The 22,593-nt window shown below is 37.1% G+C and overlaps 2 protein-coding genes across 5 annotated transcripts in view; one reads left to right on the top strand and one right to left on the bottom strand.

The window, feature by feature from the left end:
- Positions 1-6,520, top strand: part of pde8b (phosphodiesterase 8B) — a 105,555-nt gene extending 99,035 nt beyond the window's left edge. For all 3 annotated transcript variants that reach the window (XM_067424248.1, XM_067424247.1, XM_067424249.1), the window contains exon 22: positions 45-6,520. In XM_067424248.1, the coding sequence (XP_067280349.1) occupies positions 45-154 (110 nt within the window). In that variant the 3' untranslated portion in view covers positions 155-6,520. The remainder of the gene's footprint in view (positions 1-44) is intronic.
- Positions 6,338-19,626, bottom strand: wdr41 (WD repeat domain 41). Of its 2 annotated transcripts, XM_067424250.1 has the most exons (13): positions 19,104-19,626; positions 17,618-17,733; positions 16,775-16,823; positions 15,700-15,828; positions 15,562-15,624; positions 15,318-15,429; positions 14,085-14,147; positions 13,772-13,873; positions 12,850-13,034; positions 12,628-12,746; positions 12,456-12,541; positions 11,983-12,119; positions 6,338-7,171 (listed from the first exon to the last, which is right to left on the bottom strand). In XM_067424250.1, the coding sequence occupies exons 1-13, from the start codon at positions 19,149-19,151 to the stop codon at positions 7,031-7,033; spliced, it is 1,350 nt and encodes a 449-aa protein (XP_067280351.1). In that variant the 5' UTR covers positions 19,152-19,626; the 3' UTR covers positions 6,338-7,030. The 2 variants fall into 2 exon arrangements, with proteins under 2 accessions (XP_067280351.1, XP_067280352.1); XM_067424251.1 differs by lacking the exon at positions 17,618-17,733 and having other exon boundaries at positions 19,104-19,624.
- Positions 19,627-22,593: the final 2,967 nt, after the last annotated feature.

Below are 22,593 nucleotides of genomic sequence, written 5' to 3'. Positions count from 1 at the left end.
AACCTCTCTCTCCTCTCCTCTCTCTCTCCACTCTCTCTCTCAAGCATTTGCCAGTTTGCCAGGTCTGATGGAGCATTTGACAGAGAACTACAAATACTGGAAGAACTTGGATGAGATGAAATGTAAAAGCCTGCGGCCTCCGCCTCCTCCATGAACCCTAATGACTCCCTTAACCTTTGAGATCAGAGGTTAAATGTAGCATCTCTGCCGGGCCTCAAAGATCCCATCCACTGAACGCAGATCAGCAGCCCTGTTTTCCCGACAACGCTCCACCCCTAGTGACAATCTCCCAGCAACAAGGGTAAAACACAAACAAACGACAAAATGAATGCACTTTATCAGCATACAGTCCTCTTCCAGCATCTTTTTACTCTCTTCTGTTTTTTGTTCGTTTAGCTGTTTTTAATGAATTCTGGACAGTAATTTTTTTTAATGTCTGATGCAAGAAGATAAAGACTGATCTTAGTCCAGCAGAGGACTGTATATACTATATGCGCTAAACTATGGGATATACACTGGGACTGAAACGTGTATGCTCAGAGAGGTCTGTAACTATACACGTGCACATATAATATTAACAGATCAAATGCCAAAAGGGCTTTATTTGGACTCTGAAGCGGTTGTAAGGAGGGAAACTGTGTCAGTGGGACTAAACTACTTTGGAAACAGCAAAGGACCCAGTAGGGAGCCCTTCAGTCCTACCACATCTTCCCCCTTATTAATCTGATTCAAATTCAGTGCAGATGGAATTTTTCAACAGAATATTTTTGAGAGAAGCAAATGTCAAGTTGCCAAACCGGAAGAACTGAAGATGAGCTTGTATTCGGACGATTGACCAGCACTGAACACGATTCAGTGTGAGAATGTAAAAACTGTGACTGATCAGCCCGTGGCGCTGCTGCGGGCTGTCATTATTCCAGCGTTTTCTGTATCAGAACGACTCAAGCCCTTCTCAGACTCCAAGGACTGGTGTGTAATAATCAATAATTTTTATATAAATAGCCAATAATAACAAAGAATATATTTCTCAGAAACACTGTATATCCAGACACATACTGTAATAACATTAAGCTTGATGACGCGTGCGTGTGAGCGAGAGAACGAGGGTGTGTGTTAGTAATAAATGTATTGGCATATGACAACATTTAGCATTTTACACATGGCAGTTAACATTCCTGTTTCACGCGACGGTCCGTACGGATGCAACATTCCCTAATCTGTGTGTAAACTCCAGCACAGCCTCATAATGAGACCACTGACACAACGCTCACGTCGACTGGCAAACTCGCACGTATTAGAAGTGTTACACCATTTTTAAGTATTATTTATTTACCAAATGAGCTCAGCTGTATATCGCTTTTGTAATCACGGGTCTGCTTTTACACACATCGCCGACACGCGTTAACCTTTCGTAGGCCAAAAAGCATCTAGTGCCAAAGGTGCGTTTATAATCGAACGATGATGAGTTTTAAACAGATGTTTGGCCGAAGCCGGTTCGACTGAAAAAAAAAAAAAAAAAAAGAGCTAGTTTAGATTTCTTGAAATCTGTCAGTGAGACCGATTGGTGAGATTTCTTTTTAAAAACCCATTACGGTTGGACGCGTAGCTGAACTGCATTGGCTCGCAGACAGGCTTCGTTAGAATTGATTCAATGTTTATAACTCAGCATTTTACTCTTTATACGTCTGGAAAGGAGCACTCGAGAGCTTGATCTTTACGATGACCCACCAGCACGAGAGCGTTCCATCTGCGACGACGTCAGAATGACTCTGCGATGCCCTTATAATATGGCGGCAGCTGGTTTCGTTGTTCTTCGGTTGGCAGTGCATCACAGTGACCGTGTTTTGAAGCTTTGTGCAGTCAAAGGCATGCGGTGCACATTCAGCAGCTCGCAGGGTTTTGATTTTCCTCTTTCCTGTTCTCTCATCCTTCCTGATTCTATCTGTTTCCCTCCCTTTTTTCTTGTTGCTTTAATGTGGTCGCAAGGGTAGAAAAGTGGTTTCGGTAGCACTTTTGAAGCCTGTATATATAATGTATTATAAAAAGTATTCTTTATGCGTGCTAAATCAGTGGGCATTGGCCAATATTACATTTTATCATTCGTATTGATCTAAATCAGACAATATTTTTCTAGCAGATGATGTCAGGGATTCTTTTTTCCAATTAAACACTTTTTTGTAACCACAACACAACACATGAAACTGAGTCATGATAATGAATTTTTAAGGTGTTATGCTTTTTAAAGGTATAACTGTGGTTACAATTTTTTATGAGAAACCTGCAACTGATTTATTATATAAATGCATTAAGAATTATTTTATAAAATATTATATATGCATGCTTAATAGATATTATACTGTTTTCTTTCAGCCATTTCTCTACAGTTATGAATGCTGTTGTACAAATTATGGCGGATGCTCTTGTCACCATCTAGTGGTTAATCTAAAGAACTATACACATTATTTAAAGGGATAGCTCATCCAAAATGTCAAATTCTGTCATTTACACACACTCAAGCTCTTCCAAACCTGTGAACATAAAAGATATTTTGAATAACATCTGTATCCGAACAGGTAAAGGGCTCTATTTGACCTTTTGATATTTTTTCCCATTTGTTGGAAGCCAATGGGGTCCAAAATGTTTGGTTACAGACATTATTCGATCTTTTTATGCTTAGCAGAAGAAAGACATTCATACAGGTTTGGAACAACATGAACTAACCCTTTGGCTCCATTGATGGTGTTACGTAGTTGTTTTACATAACTATGAATCAAAGAGCTTGTGTTTTGTTTATTTCTTAGGAAAAAAAATCTTTTTTTTTATAGCTGTATAATCATGTTACCTAAAGTCCTTGTGATCAGTAATCAAGAAAAGTACAACAAACAAAGTTTCTCTAGTAGAGTACGCAAATGAGCCCCCTTTACGGACAGGACGTGCTTTCGTTTTTTTGTGTAATGGTCAATTTGATCTGTTTTAACGTCTGGTAACGTGAAATCAGATTACATGAAATTTGCACGATGAACAAATGCCAGTGGAGGATTTCGAACATCTCAGACGAGTCTTGATTTTGGAGCCGACAGAGAGCCATAGAACGTTCTAGAACTAATAATGGAAGTGTAGGTCAGAAGATGATGTATCTATTCCCTCTTTTCCTGTCCTCCACCCCGCTCATCCTCTCTTTTCCTGTCTCCTGTAGGCTTGCATTATCCTGCTCCGTAACAAAACATTTCATTGCATTGTCACAAATACATAACCAGGGAAAGTCCAATGGTTTGACTGAATTTATATGGACTCTTTTACAGATATTAATATGTAGAGTTTAGAGAGCATATGCCTTAATCTGTGTTATATACACGTGGTGGGTTAAACCGGTCATCATTCACGCAACACTGATGAGATTCTACATCCAATTTAAAATATGACGTGACCATGTGATTGTTTTTCTGTTGAATGTTTTCAAACCCCAATCCTGGAGGCACACCAACACTGCACATTTTGCATGTGTCTCTAATCAAACACACCTGATTCAAATGATCATTATTAGTGGAGACTCAAAGACCTGAATTGAGTGTGGCAGATAAAGGAGACATGCAAAATGTGAAGTGTTGGCGTGCCTCGAGGATCAGGGTTGGGGAAACACTGATGTATGGCATCATTTCGATTAAAATATAAAAAACAGAGGGACAAGTCAAAATGATTTTCTGTTATATTTTAAAAAGCAAAGTAGTATCATTTTTATTATTGTACCTGTAAAAGTGAAACTAAGTCGTGCTTTTTCAGCTGGACTTTTTAGATGGATGAGTTTCTACTTGAGCATTACAAATGTAATTTTTGCAGTTGATTTTTGCCTCCTCGTGCATATTTTGTTAATCAGAGTTGTCCAAGACCCTATCACTTTTGGCACTTGAACCATGAATGCACAAAAACAAAATGGCTGAAGTTTAAAATAGTAACAAATCCTTTCCTTGCGGGTCAATCTGACCCCATTAAACTAATGGAATGTGAGGACTCCTGAAGTGTAGAGAAACTGACTTTAGGACCCAGTGGAACAGCTCGTTTGCTCCATATAAAGGCCACAAGAGGTCAGCAAAGACGCCCAATGCGAGCTTATATTTTGAGCTGAAGTAAAATGGTTATGCATGAAATTATTTTTGAATTGGAAGAATATGCTTGAATTACTATTTATTTAGTGATAAAATCTAGTAATTTAAAGGTAAATAAAATTAAAAAAGGATTCAAAATAGAACAAATTATCAAAATAAAAAAAAAGCTTTCTGGACAAAGAAAATGTAGTATATTTTTAGGGCTTTGTGCCATTTTGACCCCCGAGGGAAGGATGAGGGTATAAAGAGAGGGATAAGTCACAATTTTTTTTAAGCTTTGCAGTCAATGTTATGACATCATTGCTGTTAAGAACTTGAGGCAAAATATTTCTATAATTACAGATGGTTACGGTTATCTCATAGGTTCCCCAATTAATATTTAATTTCAGCTACATCTTATTACAGATTCAGAGAACCTCTGTACACAGGTGGCACTGTGGCAGAAACGTTCAGGCTTATGGGAAGCGCTAATGCTCCGTCTATTATCACTAGCTAGCTATGTTTCCATCCACCTATCTCCATGCGCATCATTTCTTAAAATGTGCATATGCGCTCCAATTGAGGATACATTTTTATCCAGTAAGAACACGTGTGCATAAACAACGATTTACCAAATAAATTCCTGAATGTGCAACAACAAACTCGCGGGACTTTGCCTTAACAGTGGATGTAATTGGTTAGTTGGACTAACGAGTGGACCAATCACACCGAACAGCATTTCAAATGTTGGTTTGGTCATTCTGAAATTGCCAAAGTCTGTCGTCTGAATGATTTGGTTTCATGATCCAAAACACTAGAGGCCTGTTGCATGAAGCTAGCTGAACAAACTCTGAGTTTCAGAGTAGGTTTAAAGTTGACAAATCCAGATAAATCCACCTGCTTTAGATCAGGTTCAACCGTTTCTCAAAGCTCGGTATAAACTTCCTCTGTCAACTCAGGTTTAATCCAGAGTTATTGATCAACAGCCAGCAGGCAAACAGTGTTCGTTTGATTCACTTTTCTTCTGAAGATTGAGAGATTGTTTTGAAAATGATTATGAAATTAAATGCGTTTACAAAGCAGGAATAAACACTGCAGCGAGAGTTTGAGAAGGCAGCTGAAAGAATATCTGACTATATCAATGCAAAATGTAAATCAGAGAAATATGCCTAATAATTATAGGTTCACAAAGAGCTCAAATGAATACACATTGTTTAAAAGAATTATGAATGCATGCATTATAGTTGTATTACTATTTGGCTACTTGTCAATTAATATAATATTTATATGAACATATTATATGAATTTAAAATGATTATAATTCATAATATAAATATAATTAAAATTAGCACCAAAAGATGCACAATTTTATTTCTTAATTTTTCATTCTAAACTGCTTTAATTTGATACAGGGGGTGTGGCTTTATTGCATCTTTACATGCAGCTGATTGGTCTAGTTTGGGTTAGCGATCTCTAACTGACCCAGAATAAAACGTGTAGTGTAAGTTACCATGGTGATGAACACAGATAATAACCTATCCACCCTCCTGAGCCTTACCTAAGTAACAACTGAAACCAGCTTTGTGCAACAGGCCACAGGTATCCAAATAATGCAAGATAACTTGACAGCGTTTCTTGTTTCGTCTGCACGCTTTGAGGTGCAAGTCATTTGTAGGAAATGATGTAGGAAAAACAAGCCAAAGTTGCTTCTCCGATTGTAGCAACTACCATTTTTCTTTTTCCCCATTTTGCTCTCTTGAACACATGGGATGGAAATGCTGCTTTATTCGCAGATGTTTTTTTGTTCCAACTGGATGGAAACATAGCTACTGTCAGTACAGCATCATGTTGTTATGAAACAATTTTACCTAACTACCTTACTAACTTTACTACCTAAAGTATTAAACTGTTGTTAGTGAAATGAATGACGGATCAGTCCATGGTCATATTGGAACGTTGTTGTGAATCTTCTTTTTAAAGTCACATCCTTCACACGTCAAAGGGCTCTTATTGGCACACCATTATGACCTCACAATGACATCACAGCCGGGGGCGGGTCTTGCTCTTGAGCTGAGCAGAGGATTAGACGCGGCCTGGTTGATTAGCGAGCGTGAACTGTAAGGATAGGTGCAGATTCTGTGCCAATTACTGTATTTTTGAAGTACTGGGAATGCGCACTAGCATTATCCTTGCGCAAATGTATATTAACTATTTTTTATTGAACAAACATCACTGGTCACATGCTATTCAACAGGTTTGTTTTGTCGAAGGATTTAATTTTTGTATTGTCAGTTGTACAAAAAAAATTGCATAAAATGTCTGTTTGCTTTGTTTACTTCAGTTTGATTCTGTCTCTACATCTGCTGTCGTTTGGAGATGTCATCCAACTCTGAAAACATTGTGTTTGTGAGACACAAAAATAAAAATTTGCAATAACATGTTTGTGATCTGATTAGACAGACACACAAAGCTTTAATCATCTGTGCTTTTGTCAAAAATACAGAAGTATACATTCAAGAATGTTTATTTCAACATTTACTATTAGATTTAAATTTAATGTCTACATTATGCACTGTGAACTAACATGAACAAGGTTAGCACATGCTGTAACAAAAAGATCCTGCTCATTGTTAGGTCATATCAGCTAATGCATCAACTAATGTGGACCAAATGTGTATAAAATGTGGACAAATACCACTATTGCAAAGTGTTACCATTGATTGCACTTAAAAATTCAGTTTTAAAATGACAAATTCACATCAATCACACTATATACACAATACTATTTAAAAGAACCAACCAATTTAAAATCACATTGTAAGCATTATCACACTGACACAATTTGAAGTTAAAACACTTGTGATGGCTTTGCAGATGTTAGTATGGCAAGGAAAAGTGTCCATATTTAAAACAACCTGAAGATGATGTGGAAATGTTTGCAGGTTATATCACAGTTCCTGGTTTTCCTCCAGTTTCTGGAAGACGGCTAGACTGCGGAGCTGAGACTGCAGCTCTCCATCCTTCCACACGATGAGCAGGTGATCCGTAGAGCAGGTGACCAGACCCTTCTCCTTAAAACTCAGAAACATCTGGAACACAAGCCACATTCAAAAGAGTCCTTTATTTACATCACGTATCCACATTACTTTTAATGCAAGACTTGTAACTTGAATACGTCTTGCTTCAGTGAACATTATTTCACCAACAACATGTTCCTGAATCGACATCTTTGTTTATCCTGGAACATTCCAATCAACCAATTAGGGGTGTGTAATATATATCGTCCGCGATAATATCGTAATTGTCATTTTACCGATGTGCGATCTGACATTATCGAGTGTGTGTGTGTGTGTGCATTCACTACGTGATGTAGTCTTAAAGATTAGACTAGTGTGGGTGCATCCAGATATCAGCATGATAAATGTGATATTGATTTTATACAAGTTTACTAAACAAGAATTTAATAAGTGACTTACATTTTAGACACCCATATTGCCCATTTTTCGCCAACAAGAATAGTTCAAAACAAAGTCACACAATGTAATCGCCTCTCTGAGCAACACAAGCGGTGTTTTCTTTACGAATGAATCAGCTTTTTGAACAAATCATTTGAATCAGTGAATAAGACAGATTAAGATAGTCAAATGATTTGTTCCTGAATGAATCAGTCGTTTGAATGAAGCGGTTGAATATCAATGACTCACTCATTAACAGTGACTTGCTGCCGCCTAGTGGCGGTTTTAGTTTCATATTTAAAGAATCTTTCCACGTTTTAAATAATTTATAATATCAATATTCAACATTATGTGTTTAAAACATCAAAACGTTATTTATGCATTACTACAGGTTATTTGTCACCTCTAAGCTCATTAGACAGTCTGTGTAAATGCCACTTCAAATGCAGCTTCTGTTCCCTCTCCATTGCATAGATTAATTTTGTTGATACTAATTTGATTGGTAAGAGCCCTATTGTGTCTTATTACAATTGAATTTGATTAAAATTAATACAAAAGATATATATATATATATATATATATGGTAAAATGCTCATAAAAGGAAAAAAATACTTTTAAACGTTTTGGAAAAGATGATATCTGTCACTGCTGTGAACTGACCATCACACAGAATTATGAAGAATATTAAAAACTTTGAGTCAGCTGAACACCAGCACCAAGGTAGCATTAGAATAACACACTCAGCAAAATATCATCTAATTATTGTTAGAGAAAATCCCAGAAAATATTGATAAAATTTTGTCAATATCGCACACCCCTACAACTAATCAGATTTGAGCGACAAGATTTGGTTATTGTTTGAATATAAACCTACCTTCCAATTAAAATGTAGCTGTTTTTTGTCTAATGACCGATACTATACAGAGCATTTAAAGGGATAGTTCACCCAAAAAATTAAATTCTGTCATTAATCACTCACTCTCTTATGTCGTTCCAAATCTGTAAGAACTCTCTGACCCCTCCATAGACAGCAACACAATGACCACTTTCAAGAGCCAGAAAGCTGGTAAAGACATGGTTAAATAGTCCATGTTACTCCAGTGGTTCAACCTTATTTTTATGAAGCAACAAAAACAGTAGTGTTTTTGAAGAAAAAAAAAATTGCACACTTTATTCAACAATGTCTTTTCTTCCCTATCACTCTCTTGCGTTATTTAAGTTTTTGGACTACTTAAAATACACAGCGCTTCTGAATTTTGATGGCTCATTGCCTGCTGAATCGTGAATGATTTTTAAAAGGGAAGAGATTGTTGAATAAAGGTGTTTTTTGTGAAAAGTATTCTTGTGGCTTCGTAACATTAAGGTTGAAACACTATTTTAACCATGTCTTTACTACCGTTCTGCCTCTGGAAAGTGGTCTTTGACCCCTCCATAGACAGCAACACAGAGAGCTCGGATTTCATCAAAAAAATCTTCATTTGTGTTCCAAAGATGAACTAAGGTCTTGCGCGTGTGGAATGACAAGTGTGAGTAATTATTGACAGAATTTTAATTAGGGTGAACCAGAGCCATATAGAGAGAAAGTTGCGACAACTCCATAGACTCCAATGGAACAGGTTTTCTACAGCAATGGCGGCTCGTGGAGACTCTCAATAGTTCCCGGAAGTAGCAGCCACGCCTTTGAGTTACAGCAGAACAGACCCTTTGTGATGCACTTTTAAAAGGTAAGATGTTTAATCAGGAAGATTTTAAATTATCAGCACATCTTAATTACGTTTCATCCATCGTTGTGGAATTAGAGAAAATTATTCTACTTTTTTTTTTTTTTTTGCAAGGTATGGAAAGTTACATATTAGTTAAGTATAACATGTCGATCTGTTAGAAAATTATTAAAAATCAATGCATTTATTGACTATTAATTACCACAAAAAAAAAATTGGCAGTTCTGTCGCTGTGACTGACAATTTGAATTGACCGCCAAAGCACTTCATGGAACTACTCGAGGTCTACATGAATCATGTGACTATCAAGCATTTTGAACTTCCGTTGTCGCGACTCTCTTTCTCTATGGCTCTGGGGTGAACTATCCCTTTAATAACATGAAGAAATCAGATCGATCAAGCCAGGGTTAAACGTAGTGTGAAATACATGTGTGGGTTTGTTTCTATCTTTATTAACTAATGTTAACAAGTAAAACTGTTGTAAAAATATCGTAAACAATGACTCAGGTTTAGAAGGACATGAGGGTGGGAAAAGAATGGCAAAAAATGTATTTCTCTTTAAGGCTCGTTTCTGTCAAATTGATTCAAATGAGGCACATTTATGCTTAAACAAGCAAAAATTAATGACATGAAGAAATACTGACTAAAATAAAGGATATTTTCATCTAAATATGACAACCATGACTAAAATGACCAATGTGCATGAAATCCAGATTACACAACTAGACGTGTCTGCATTCATACGATGCCGTAGGAGATTCAAGGAAAGCTTTTGATAATTGGAGTAATCTTTGACCAGCTGTCCTTCAAAGACCACATCTCAAAGACAGCTCGGTCATGCAGGTTTGCGTTGCACAACATCAGGAAAATCAGACCGTTCCTTACGGTGCATGCAACACAGCTTCTTGTCCAAGTCCTGGTCATTTCTAGACTTGACTATTGCATTGCGCTTTTGGCTGGACTTCCATCTTGTGCAATCAAACCGCTGCAAATGATCCAGAACGCTGCGGCACGTCTTGTATTCAATGAGCCCAAAATGGCTCATGTCACACCTCTTCTCTCTGCATTGGCTACCACTCTCTGCCCGGATCAAATTCAAAGCTCTGACTCTTGCTTATGGATCTTCCACAAGCTCAGCACCCGCATACTTCGACTCACTCCCACGAGTCTACACCCCCACCAGAAGCCTTCGCTCAGCTAATGAATGAAGGCTTGTGGTACCATCACAGAGAGGCATGAAATCCCTCTCCAGAACTTTTTCATTTATTGTTCCTGGTTGGTGAAACGATCTTCCGTACTCCATACGCATGACAGAATCACTCGCTTCATTCAAAAGACAGGTAAAAACTCATCTCTTCCATGAGCACTTAATCTTACATAATAAAAAAATAAATAAAAAAAAATCTCCCCTCTACTTCTCTTTTCTTCTTCCCTTTTCTAGTTTTTGCTACTGAGTAGTGTACAAATCTTGTTATTTAGGGCACTTTTTGCGTTTCTTTGCCTCTTCTTGACAGATCGCCTCCTATACTCCTGATTTGTCGCTTAATCCGAGGGGCAGGATAAACGGTTGTCTTTCAAACTCCCTCTGCACGCAATAGGATAGAGCTACAACCAACTAGAGCAACGAAGGTGAAACAGAGCTAGTTGGAAGATTAAACTTTCACTGTATCCGGTCGGCAAAACTCAGAAAACACATCTTTCCTTAAGAATGACTTCAGTGCCGTTCATTTCTCAGAGAAAAGCTTAACTCCAAGTCTTCCAGAGTCGTGGCCAAAGCTGATTTGAAAGACCGCCGTTCTCCAGTTTCTGTGTTTACTAGAAGCACGCAAACACAACTCGGCCATCATTATGTTAAGCCCCTCCCACTGACTCTATACACGATGTGATTAGCCTGGCAAGAGTTTGCCGTTTACAGCTCAGAAGTGAATTAAGAGTTGCTAGACGACACTCGCGGCAGATTAGATTTGCTCCCGCTAAGGTGCGTCTAGATTTCTAGGCTAGAATTCCCTGGGACTTGAACACATGACCTTGGCATTGCTGAAGCCAAATCTCTAAATGCTACAGGAACTAGAGCATTCTTAAACTTTTTACACAGAACTAATAATAGTAGTGTAGGTCATTAGATGAAGTCTCTATTCGCCTCTTTTCCTGTCCTTCACCCTTCTCGTCCTCTTTCTTCCGGCGTTTCTGTGTTTCAGGGTTAAAAATGCTACTGTGAGTAAAATCAGCCTTCACTACCTTGGCCAAACAAACATTTTTATTGTCAGAGCAGGAGTTTATAGGTAAACTAAATCCTGCAGAGCTCAGATTTGATTGTTTAATCAGCCTTTAAAGAACAGTCATCAATTACTCGCCCTCTTGTTTTTATATGCATGTCTAAATCACATTGAGATGAGTAAATGATAAAACTTGCTGAAACATGTTGATTGAAACATGCGATATGACTTAATAGCGTAATGCTAATGTGATGGGTGTGCTGGTGAAAAACACTACATGTCAGATGATCAATGAGAAGCTTGACTTGTATGTAGATCACATCCTTCACTCTGTCAGAAAGTTTAATTAAATTGCAGGTCAGAATGACTCTCTGCTCTCTCCACGATCAATGACTACTTCTACACGCGACCAAAAGCTTTCATCTAAAACTAGTTTATGAAACTAAGTCGAGGAAAACGCTCAATACCACTAGTCAAAGGAAAATCACCAACGCCACATATACCATACCTGCACAGCTCCAGAGTGACCAATCAGATCACCGGTCAGCTCCAGCGAGCGCAGACCAGGGAGTTCTGGGATTTTCTTGGCAGGAGGGCATGCCTGCTTACTGGACCTGCCAAAAGTGCCAAACATGCCAAAAAACCCTGAAAGAGAAAGCAAACATCTGAATAATTACCTGAACCACCCAGAAAAGAGTATGATATGAGAGCATCTGGATCATTTTCAGAAAGAGGACAAGAAAGAAGAAAGGATATGGGTTGTGAGTCTGATGGAAAGAAGAACAGGGTGAGGGTATTTAAAAAATAAAATGGATGGATAGAGAGAGAGAGAGCAGAAGCTAAAATGAGATCTGAGGGCCTGTTTACACCAGTATTGAGATGTGTTTTGGTCGATCGGATCACAAGTGGACGACACTAAATACAGGTGTAAACGGGGTCTAAAACATTTTGGGCTGCAAAAAGGGGGCATGTCCTGCTCACCTGAGGAGGCGGGTTCAGCAGGAAGAGGGAGGTCCTGTAACTCCCACATCCTCACACTGCCGTCCTCAGAGCATGACATCAAGTGCCTACAAAACGAATATCAAACACTATGCTTAATTCAAAAATGCTTCACTAAAGATGTTTTGGGGAAGATATTGGATGCCTTTCATACCCATCCTGCAGCATGGTGTGTAAGACATTCGAATCATGGGCGATCTTCCTGTACGCCAACACGCTCTTCATCGGCACATCATAAACATACAGACCACTGCCTACAGCTGCCACTATAAACTGAGACAGAGGTTGAACTATGGTTGAAGGCAAAATATACACGACACAATCATCATACATGCATCTCTTTATAATGGAAGGTCCGTTTCTAACGCTCCATTACCTCGCCATCTGAGCTCATGTGTTGAATGGGCGTCTCGATCCGTTTCTGGTGCGTCAGTCTGACCTCTGATTGGCTGTCTCCTGCTGGCTCCTCCCACAGAATGAGCTCAAAAGCCTGGATCGTCCAATCCACTGAATCCCAAATGATGAGCTCACCGATGTGAGAGCCACTCGCAAACAAACCGTCTGAGATGAACAATAGCCAACACTAAACACAAGAATACTCAACACAAGCTGGTGGAAGATACTAAAATATCTTAAAGGTGCACTATGAACATTTTTTCAGTAAAATATCCAAAAACCACTAGGCCAGTGTTAAATATTTTGATCAATTGAGTACTTGCAAAATCACAAAAAATAAATAAATAATATTTTATCCAGTTAACAACGACGTGTGAGAGAGTCGCCTGTCAATTGAGTCATATCTGCATTAGCTTCCGTTTCTGGTTTTATTTGGCAGAAGCGCTTTACTTTTAGGAGTGTGAACAAGTGTCACAGCAGCCGCTGAGTGAACGCACAGAGTAAAGTCATAACATTTTCAACACACTCAAAGGTATCTAATATGATAAATAAAAATGCGTTACCTCATACTCATGACCGTAAAAGTGGAAATGACGAGGCACGTGTTGCGTTCATCTTGTTAACAATTTCTCCAGCGGCTGTGCTCAGCTCCTCAACACTCGCCCCTGCTCTACTTCACTCTACAGTAACGTTAATAATCAGATTCATGAACATGATTTCTGCCAGAGTCCTATCACGATTCTTTTCCACTGGCTGTGAGGTGAAGACCACATGTCCCAAGATTCTGAGCTCAAATTCAGTGTCATCAAACTACGCCTTTGTTTTGAAAAGGCGCCCTCTAGCGGACAAAAAATGACAGTGCAGCTTTAATGTGTGTATGAGATTGCCATCAAATGTCTCACCGTTGATGTTGATGAGAGAATGGATGGTGTCCTGATGGTCAGCTAGATGACGCATGGCCATAACCACGATGTCTGAGCCAGACAGGTTCACCCTAAAAATCACTGAAAGATTGGAAATTATTTAAAAATCATTTATTGAACTACAGGCACATGTATTGATAAAAATAGCTTTAACTAAATCAAAGTTTTTACTTCTCAGAGGATTTTTAAACTTGAGTGTAAATCATATGAAACTCATTTTTTGAAAGTACCATCATTTTTAATAAAGTAGCATAAAAAGTACAAACGTCTTGAAAAATTATATTTCAGTTACCAATCTCTTTATCCATGGCAGCTGCAATGAAGTTCTTCGGTAACTCCAGCATGGCCGAGATTCCTTCAGAATGAAGCAGAAGGTTTATTAAAATCATTTTATTTAAAGAATACACTATACTGTTCAAAAGTTTGGGGTCAGTATGATTTTTTTTAAAGAAATGAATACTTTTATTCAGCAAGGATAAGTTAAATTGATTTTTTTTAAAGTGGCAGTAAAGACATTTGAAGTGCTACAAAATATTAATATTCATATTTCTAGTCAAAAGATCTATCAATTCATCAAAGAATCCTGAAAATTGATTGTATCAGGGTTCCACAAAAGTATTATACGGCTTAATTGATAATAATCAGAAATGTTTCTTGAGCAGCAGATAATCATATCAATGATTTCTGAAGGATCATGTGACACTGAAGACTGGAGGAATGATGCTGAAAATTGCTTTCAGAATTCAAATAGAAAACATCTGATTTAAACTAATAATATTTCACAATACTAGTGTTTTTACTGTATTAAAAATGCAGCCTTCGTGAACATGAGAGTATTGAAAATAGTTTGAAAAATGTTATTTAAGCAATTCTATATGGTATTGCTTTAACTTTATAAAACGACCCATATGTGCTGCATTGAGGTTATCGTGTGTGTTATAGACAGTTTCTGTGTTGTATTTGCTGTGCAAGAACTTCATTCATATATTTATTTATCTGTGTGTGTGGCCTGGGAAAGTTCTGGGGAGAGAATTTACACACAAAGATGGCAATATCTGAAATCTGAGGTTTTTTTGAAAATGTAAAAATGCATGTGTGATGAATAAGTTGAGGAGTAGCGTTAGTGTAAGGGAACAGAATATACAGTACAGTTTGTATAAAAACCATTATGTCCCCATAAAACGTGTGTGTGTGGGCATGTTTTTGTGACATATGAGGACACAAATGTGTATAATGAGATGGGTATGACACAGGTATTACAAGGAGAGGGTGAACTATGAGGACATTGGCCATGTCCCCACTTTTCAAAATGCTTATAAATCATACAGGATGAGTTTTTTTTGAGAAAGTAAAAATGCAGAATGTTTTCTGTGATGGGTAGGTTTAGGGGCAGGGGCAGTGTAAGGGGATAGAAAATACGGTTTGTACAGTATAAAAACCATTACACCTATGGAATGTCCCCATATATCAAACAAACGTACGTGTGTGTATCTGTGTGTGTGCGTGCGTGCGCGCGCGTGTGTACCTGCATCACTGTGATGAACAGTTTTACACTGCAGCTCAAAGTCTCTGTTCCAAACACACAGCTCATTTCCCCCTGAGAGCCACACGCCCAAACGATCCAACACCAGCAAACACTGAAAAACAGACGCATCAATAAAACACACCTACACAGACTGAAAGAGGAACAGACCTGTTTACACACACAACCCAAACTATCTGCACACTGAAACAGGAAGGTGGCCACACACACTGTTCACATACTGTACCTTCACAGAGGACTGGAGATCAGAAATATTCTGCACTCTGTTTCCTGAGTCTGGATCCCATAACTACTGTAGAATTAAGGACAACCAATCAACACAAAGTACACACACACACTTCAGCACGTGTGTGTAAAAGGATACACTGAGTGTTCGGTCTGATGAGGCTGTAATGAGTGCCGTGTGTGCGTTTCCACCTCTGATGAAGGTGTATGATGTCATTGCAGTGATCTGCTGCGTATGGCCGCGCAACACCATTAAACAATCACCGGTCTGAAACAGACACACACACAAACACATTCTGCTGGTTTTCCACTTAGATTGAGCTTGAGGTCAGAGAATAAATGTTACGGTAACACTTTACAATAAGGTTCATTAGGGATCTTTAATTAATGAACTGCACTTATGAAGCATTTATTTATTTTTGTTAATGTTAATTTCAACATGTACTAATCTTGTCAACATTAGTTAATCCACTGTGAACGAACCAGAAAAAAACATGATCAGCTGGATTTTTATTAACTAACATTAACAAAGATGAACTAATGCTGAACAGAGGTGCTGTTCATGGTTAGCTCATGTTAACTAATGCATTAACTAATGAAAACTAATACAACCCGCATTGTTATGTGTGTTATCAATGTTATATAGAAATATAAATGTTGACAATTAAAGTGTACATTTTTCTTTAATGTGTAAACAAAGTACAACACCCTCCCCTAACAGCTGCAAAATATGAATACATTCAGCTCAATATTGTGAATAGAAAGGTTTAAGTACTGATGAATATTTCAATATTTATACTAATATGCCATATATATATATATATATATATATATATATATACACATATATACACATATATATATATATATATATATATATATATATATATATATATATATATATAAATTAGGTATTATATATTAATTTAATTTTTTATTAAATATATTAATTTAAAATAAAATAATTGTAATTACAAAAGGCTTTTGAAAACTGTAGTGTCAATGCAAAAGGCTTAAAATTACGCTTAACTAATATCTTTAACTAATATTAAATAGTATTATTATTATCAGTATTATTATTAATACAATTAATTATACTATTTATGCCAAAAAAACTTATCAACCATCACCAGGCTGACTTCTGACCTTATTTCCTCTATTTACCATATCATTATCATACGATTAGCATATTCCAGAAGTTTAGTTCTGCTCACCTCAACATTCCAAACCAGCACCTGACCGTCGTCTCCGGCAGACGCAAACCTGCCCATCACAAAACACACAGATGGCATGCTGCTTTATGTGCATTAACTAGTGGAATGGTTAGAGAAATCAAACCTTAAAGTACGAAATATATACATGAAACATCACGGTTGCACTTTATTTTACAGTACATGCACTTTTGATGCACTTTTTTGATGCTTACTGACTGGTTTACTGCCTAGTTACTTCCCAGTTAAGACTGTAAAATAAAGTGCTACCAACATCACCTGCTTGAAATAAAAAGCATGCACTATGACAGTTCTCCTCTCCTGATTAGATTTTAACAATCGCTGAGGTCACCTTTGACCTCTTGAGCTCAGAAACGACTCGTCTGCAGGAAGAGCAAGAGAATGAAACTATGATAAAGGGATGAGTCCAGGAAGTATGGAAGGGCTCGGAGAAGAGAAACAGGACTCAGGACTCTAAAAGCAATCAGTGACGTTCTGCACACTGCCCTCACCTGAAACTCTCCTACTGCACCGAGATCACCGGGAGCAGCCAGCCGTAACACACACACACACACACACCTCAAGAAAAATAAACCCTGCGTTACACTGCCCTGCGCTGCGTGTTTGTATATACATGAGCTTTTTAAAAGCGGTTAATGCGGACAGACCCAGAGCTGATTGACACTATCAAGTGGATGCTGAAGTGCACACACACCAAACTCCCTCAAGCTGTGATGATTAAGCTCTTGTCACGCTCTGTAAGTTTGCTTTTGGAGAGGATCTGGCTCAGTCTTAGCTGTCAATCACTGGTCAGAGGCAGAAGAAGAGGAGAAGAGGATTGCTTACCTTAAGTCATCAATCTGCACCAGAAATCGAACAATGTCAAAGTGTCCTTTCAGCACCTGCATCTCCGTGAAACAGTTTTTGGGCTGTTCCTCCTCAATGAACAGCGCCGCGCTCTTCTGCCCACGGAGGGAATATAATAGACAAACGAATCATTGCTTCAATCTAGCACAGAATGTGCTGAAATGACTGCTGTTTGCTCGACTGCGTCGGCCTGTCTCTCTGAAACATGCTCTGCACTCGTGCAACTATGAGACCAGTCTTTAAGAGAACTGGACACTGACGCTAGCTTACCTTCTGCTTATTGGTAAATAATGGCAACCAAATGGACATGGGTTAAGCTGCAAAATTGGACTTTTTGTGACTTTTATAACATCTTTTTTGTCCAGCCTAACTTTTCCTAATGTGTTAAATAAAACACATTTTGACTATATATTGGAAACATGCTCATCGAGTCTGCATTATTAATCAAAAATATTAATATTGTGAAATATTACAATTTAAAATAATGGTTTTCTATTTTAATATATAACTTATTCCTGTGATCAAAGCTGCATTGTCAGCATCAGTCCTCCAGTCTTCAGTGTCACATGATCCTTCAGAAATCATTCTAATGTGAGGATTTTTTTATCAATGCAGGAAATAGTTTTTTTTTATAACCTGTGATACTTTTTCAGGATTCTTTGATGAATAAAACAAGTTTTTTAGTTTTTTTTTTAAAAAAAAAGAAGAAAACACTTAACAGCATTTATTTAAAATAGAAGTTTGTTTTAACAATATACTAGAGCTTAAAAGTTTGGCTCAGTAATTATTTTTTTTAAAGAAATTAATGCTTTTATTCAGCAATGATGTATTAAATTGATAGTAAACATGTTATATTGTTAGAAAAGATTACTATTTTGAATAAATTCTGTTCTTTTTATAACTTTTTATTAATCAATAAATCCTGAAACAAATATCATAGGTTTCTAACATTGAATAATGAAGGATCATGTGACACTGAAGACTGGAGGAATAATGCTGAAAATTCAGCTTTGATCACAGGAATAAATTATATATTAAAATAGAAAACCATTATTTTTAATTGTACGATAATAATATTTCACAAAATTACCTTTTTTTCTGTATTTTTGAGCAAATAAATGCAGGCTTGATGAGCATAAGAGACTTCAAATTAAAAAATATAAATTAGTAAATGTTTCCAAACCTTTGACTGGTGTATGTATATATGTGTGTATATGTATGTGTGTATAGATAGATAGATAGATAGATAGATAGATAGATAGATAGATAGATAGATAGATAGATAGATAGATAGATAGATTTCAAGTACAGCTAGTATGAATCCTGGCATAGTTGTATCTCTACATATATTAAAAGATGGTACAAAGCAATTTATGAACACTTAACATTCTTTATGTGATATAATCAGACAGCATATAATGGCCCACATACACACTAACTGTGGTTTACTGTGGCTTGTACTCACCTCCACCGTCCCCTGCGCCTCTCGACCGCCCAGAATCCATCGCAGCATGTTGGTCCTTTTTAAAAGAGCCACCTGACTTTACATGCAAACGAACGGATTATTGAATGCTATCAAGTAAGACAAATCAGTGTAGCTGCATGTTGCGAAACCGCCCGGCAGAGACGCGCGCTGCGTTCTCTTGATATTGTTTATTAAAACACAAAATCAGTCGCGTCAACTCAATCTCTATTGTAATGTGTTTACAACTGTGACACACACACATCGAAACACTGTAGCGAGATTTGACTGACAGGACGCGTCAGGAGTCGCGTCTGATACACTATCAGTTCTGCTTTTGAACTAAAACACTTCTCTTAGACCGGATAAAAGAGTCAAGTCACTGTCGGTGTACGGAAACGTTCATATAAAATCATCTTTCATTGCTCTGACAGTATTTTCGACCACACTTGTATCTAAACTATGACAGATACATTCACCTGCTGACTATAAACAATCTGCGAACTCATGTGACTAACTACGGAAGCTTCGATGGGACACACGTCACCAGCAGTGTTTTCGAAGTGAAAAATACCAACGGTCTATGAAGAGACGATTAGTCACTTATTTTGGGACTGTACTTACTGTAAAGTTTTATGGATTGTTTTTTCAAATTTTGTTAAAAAACTATTTATATCCAAATTTTTGTATAACCCCCAAAATTGTGTTTTTTGGTTATTCTTTGAATGTAGACCCTTCTCATTGTAAATGTATTATTACTTTACTGCTTTATTGTACAAAATTTTACATTCATAAATGTACATTTTCAAGAAAAAAAACTTTATTTTTAGGAAAGATTTTGATATATTTGAAAACTTGTTAAAAAAAAAAACTCTAATAATTACATTGCATGTAAGACTCTCTCTTGGTGTAAGTCCTTATAAGCTTACATAGTTTGCTTTTGGAGTATTGTCTGTAACCCTCATTGTTTTGTTTTTTTTGTTCTTTGTAAGTGTACTTATTGTTATTCTTTTGCATAATAATATGCAATATATAGATAGATAGATAGATAGATAGATAGATAGATAGATAGATAGATAGATAGATAGATAGATAGATAGATAGATAGATAGATAGATAGATAGATAGATATAGATAGATATAGATATAGATATAAAAGGTCTACATTTGGAAACTTGTTGAAAAGTTATTTGAGACTTTTTATCTCACAGTTGCGTGAGATAAAAATATATTTATAAAAGTGGGGCACAACCATCCATGCCAGGGTGACGAGACTTAGTGTAGGCCTGCCACATCAATACTATTAAGAGAAAAATTGCACCCAAATTAAAACATCTTTGGAAGATATCACTGAACATTTATTTAACAATAGCAAAAGTAAATTACTTACTGAAGTTTATTTTTCATCTCTGTTTTTTTGTTTATTTAAATCCCCGTTGTGCAGATGGGGCATGTTGTCACACTGCGTTACAATGAGCCCCATTACTACTGAACTATGATATACTATTCTATACTTTTATGAATTCTATTGAGAAACCATGAGAAACAGGTGAATATGACTGCGAGTCAATGTTCAGAAATGATTTATTATTATTATGTTTTGAACTATGCTATAAGTATATTATAATACTGTGTTTTGCAGTGTTTGTTGTCAAACTCAAAAAATGTGTATATTTTTATTTATTAAAAATGCTAAATAAATATTCAAATAAAAATTATTTTATTTGAAAGTTCACAATTGTATATTATTGACAAAGAATTTTGGTTTGTCATTGTCATGTTATGTACATGTCTATGGGGCATGTTGTCACATTCATATTTTTTGGGGTAAATTAAGAAAAAAGTATACACTGTATTAACGAAGAAAAACCACATAACTGTACTAGACATTTGGTAAATTAATGTGGGGGAAAAAAAGACTCTGAACCCCAAGTGGATTTACACAAACTGAGAAAGTCAAAAAGCATTAAGTTGTGTCCCGCTCTCCCCTACAAACAGAATTTGTGATATTGCATATATTTGTCCTGCAAGCAAACTCATAGATCATTTATTATGCTTTAAATTATTTTCATGATTTTAAATTGTGTTGCTGGTATGGTTTATTATAAAAACAAAACATTTAATGTAAATATTATTACTGCAATTATTATTGTATTGCTGGTTTTATATATAAAAACAAAACATTATCTGAAATAGCCTACTATGTGTACCTTTTTGGTAAGTAAGAATATTCTTGCTGATAATTTAACTTAAATATATTTTATAATATTATTTATTTTAAATATTGCTGTTCTTGTGGTTCACCACGCAACCGCTAGATGGCAGTATGAACCAACTCGAAAAGCCGTACATGCCCGCATTCTGAGACATTCTAAACAGGTTATCCACTTTATCCACAGCTTCAGGGATTAAATTCAGTATATTCGAGCGTAAATGTCTGTGATCGCTTCCCAAATGTATTATTCACACGCGTAAATGCAACATTATAGCATTTGGCTACAGTAGGCTACCTATGGCACCAACTGAATTATCAAGTAGGCCTAAACGTAGAGTAAAGGTTTCTCTCTGGCGACATTCTGCCTCGGGTCTTCACATGAGTGAGAGTGATGGACTCTGTATGTTTGCTGAGTAATTATTTGAGGATTACCATCACCTCACCTTACAGAGATGTGGCCCGTCTCAAAATCCCACAGGGCCCGTGTGACCCTCCGGAACGCACGCACACACACACACACACACTCACAGACGAGCGAATGCGTGTGTTCTCAGATAGAGACGAGTGTGTGAGCGAGTGTGACCTTCATGCTGAGCTCTAGCGTTGATTTCTGATTTAGTGTCAATCCGCTGCGCTTGTCATGCCAGGCGAGGTGCTTTCCACAAGGTAATAGAAAAACTCAAGGGCAGAGAGAGAGGGGAGGGAGGCGATGGAGGGAGATGTAACTATGTGTTGGTTATCTGAACAAGGGCCACGAAACATCAGGAATGTCGAAATGAAAGCAATGGGATGGAAAGAAATGGTGCCAATTAAAAGTTCCTTGACAGTTCCAGAAAATGCAAATGTTACACGGCTGCAAAATAAACAAAAAGAATATTATATTATGAAGTTACTAATATAACTTTGAGGTTTAATAATTGTTCGAATTCTGTGCTAACAGGAAAGTGCACTCAACCGATAACGATAACGACAAGGGAACGATGTCGTTGTCCACACAGCAACAGACGTGGAATCCCCCAGTTGTGAGCCTGATCTGGGCCGACACTGTGTTGCTGTCTGGGTGGAAACTTGGAATCACTTTCAGACAGATTTTTTTCTAGCTGATGAACTAAAAACACCGACAGCCAATCAGACTGTAAAGAGTTGAGCATTTAAAGCGGCAGACCACAAAACTGCAGCGTGTGCTTAAAAAAAAACAATATTGTCGGCTGGTGTGGACACTAATATATTTATGGTTATTGTTATAATGTTAGTACACTCTAAAAAAAAAAAACTCAA

This window comes from Pseudorasbora parva, chromosome 18, assembly GCF_024679245.1.
Source record: "Pseudorasbora parva isolate DD20220531a chromosome 18, ASM2467924v1, whole genome shotgun sequence".
NCBI lineage: Eukaryota > Metazoa > Chordata > Actinopteri > Cypriniformes > Gobionidae > Pseudorasbora > Pseudorasbora parva.
The sequence above is the reverse complement of the archived record's forward strand: the minus strand, read 5'-3'. Positions and strand labels throughout refer to the sequence as shown.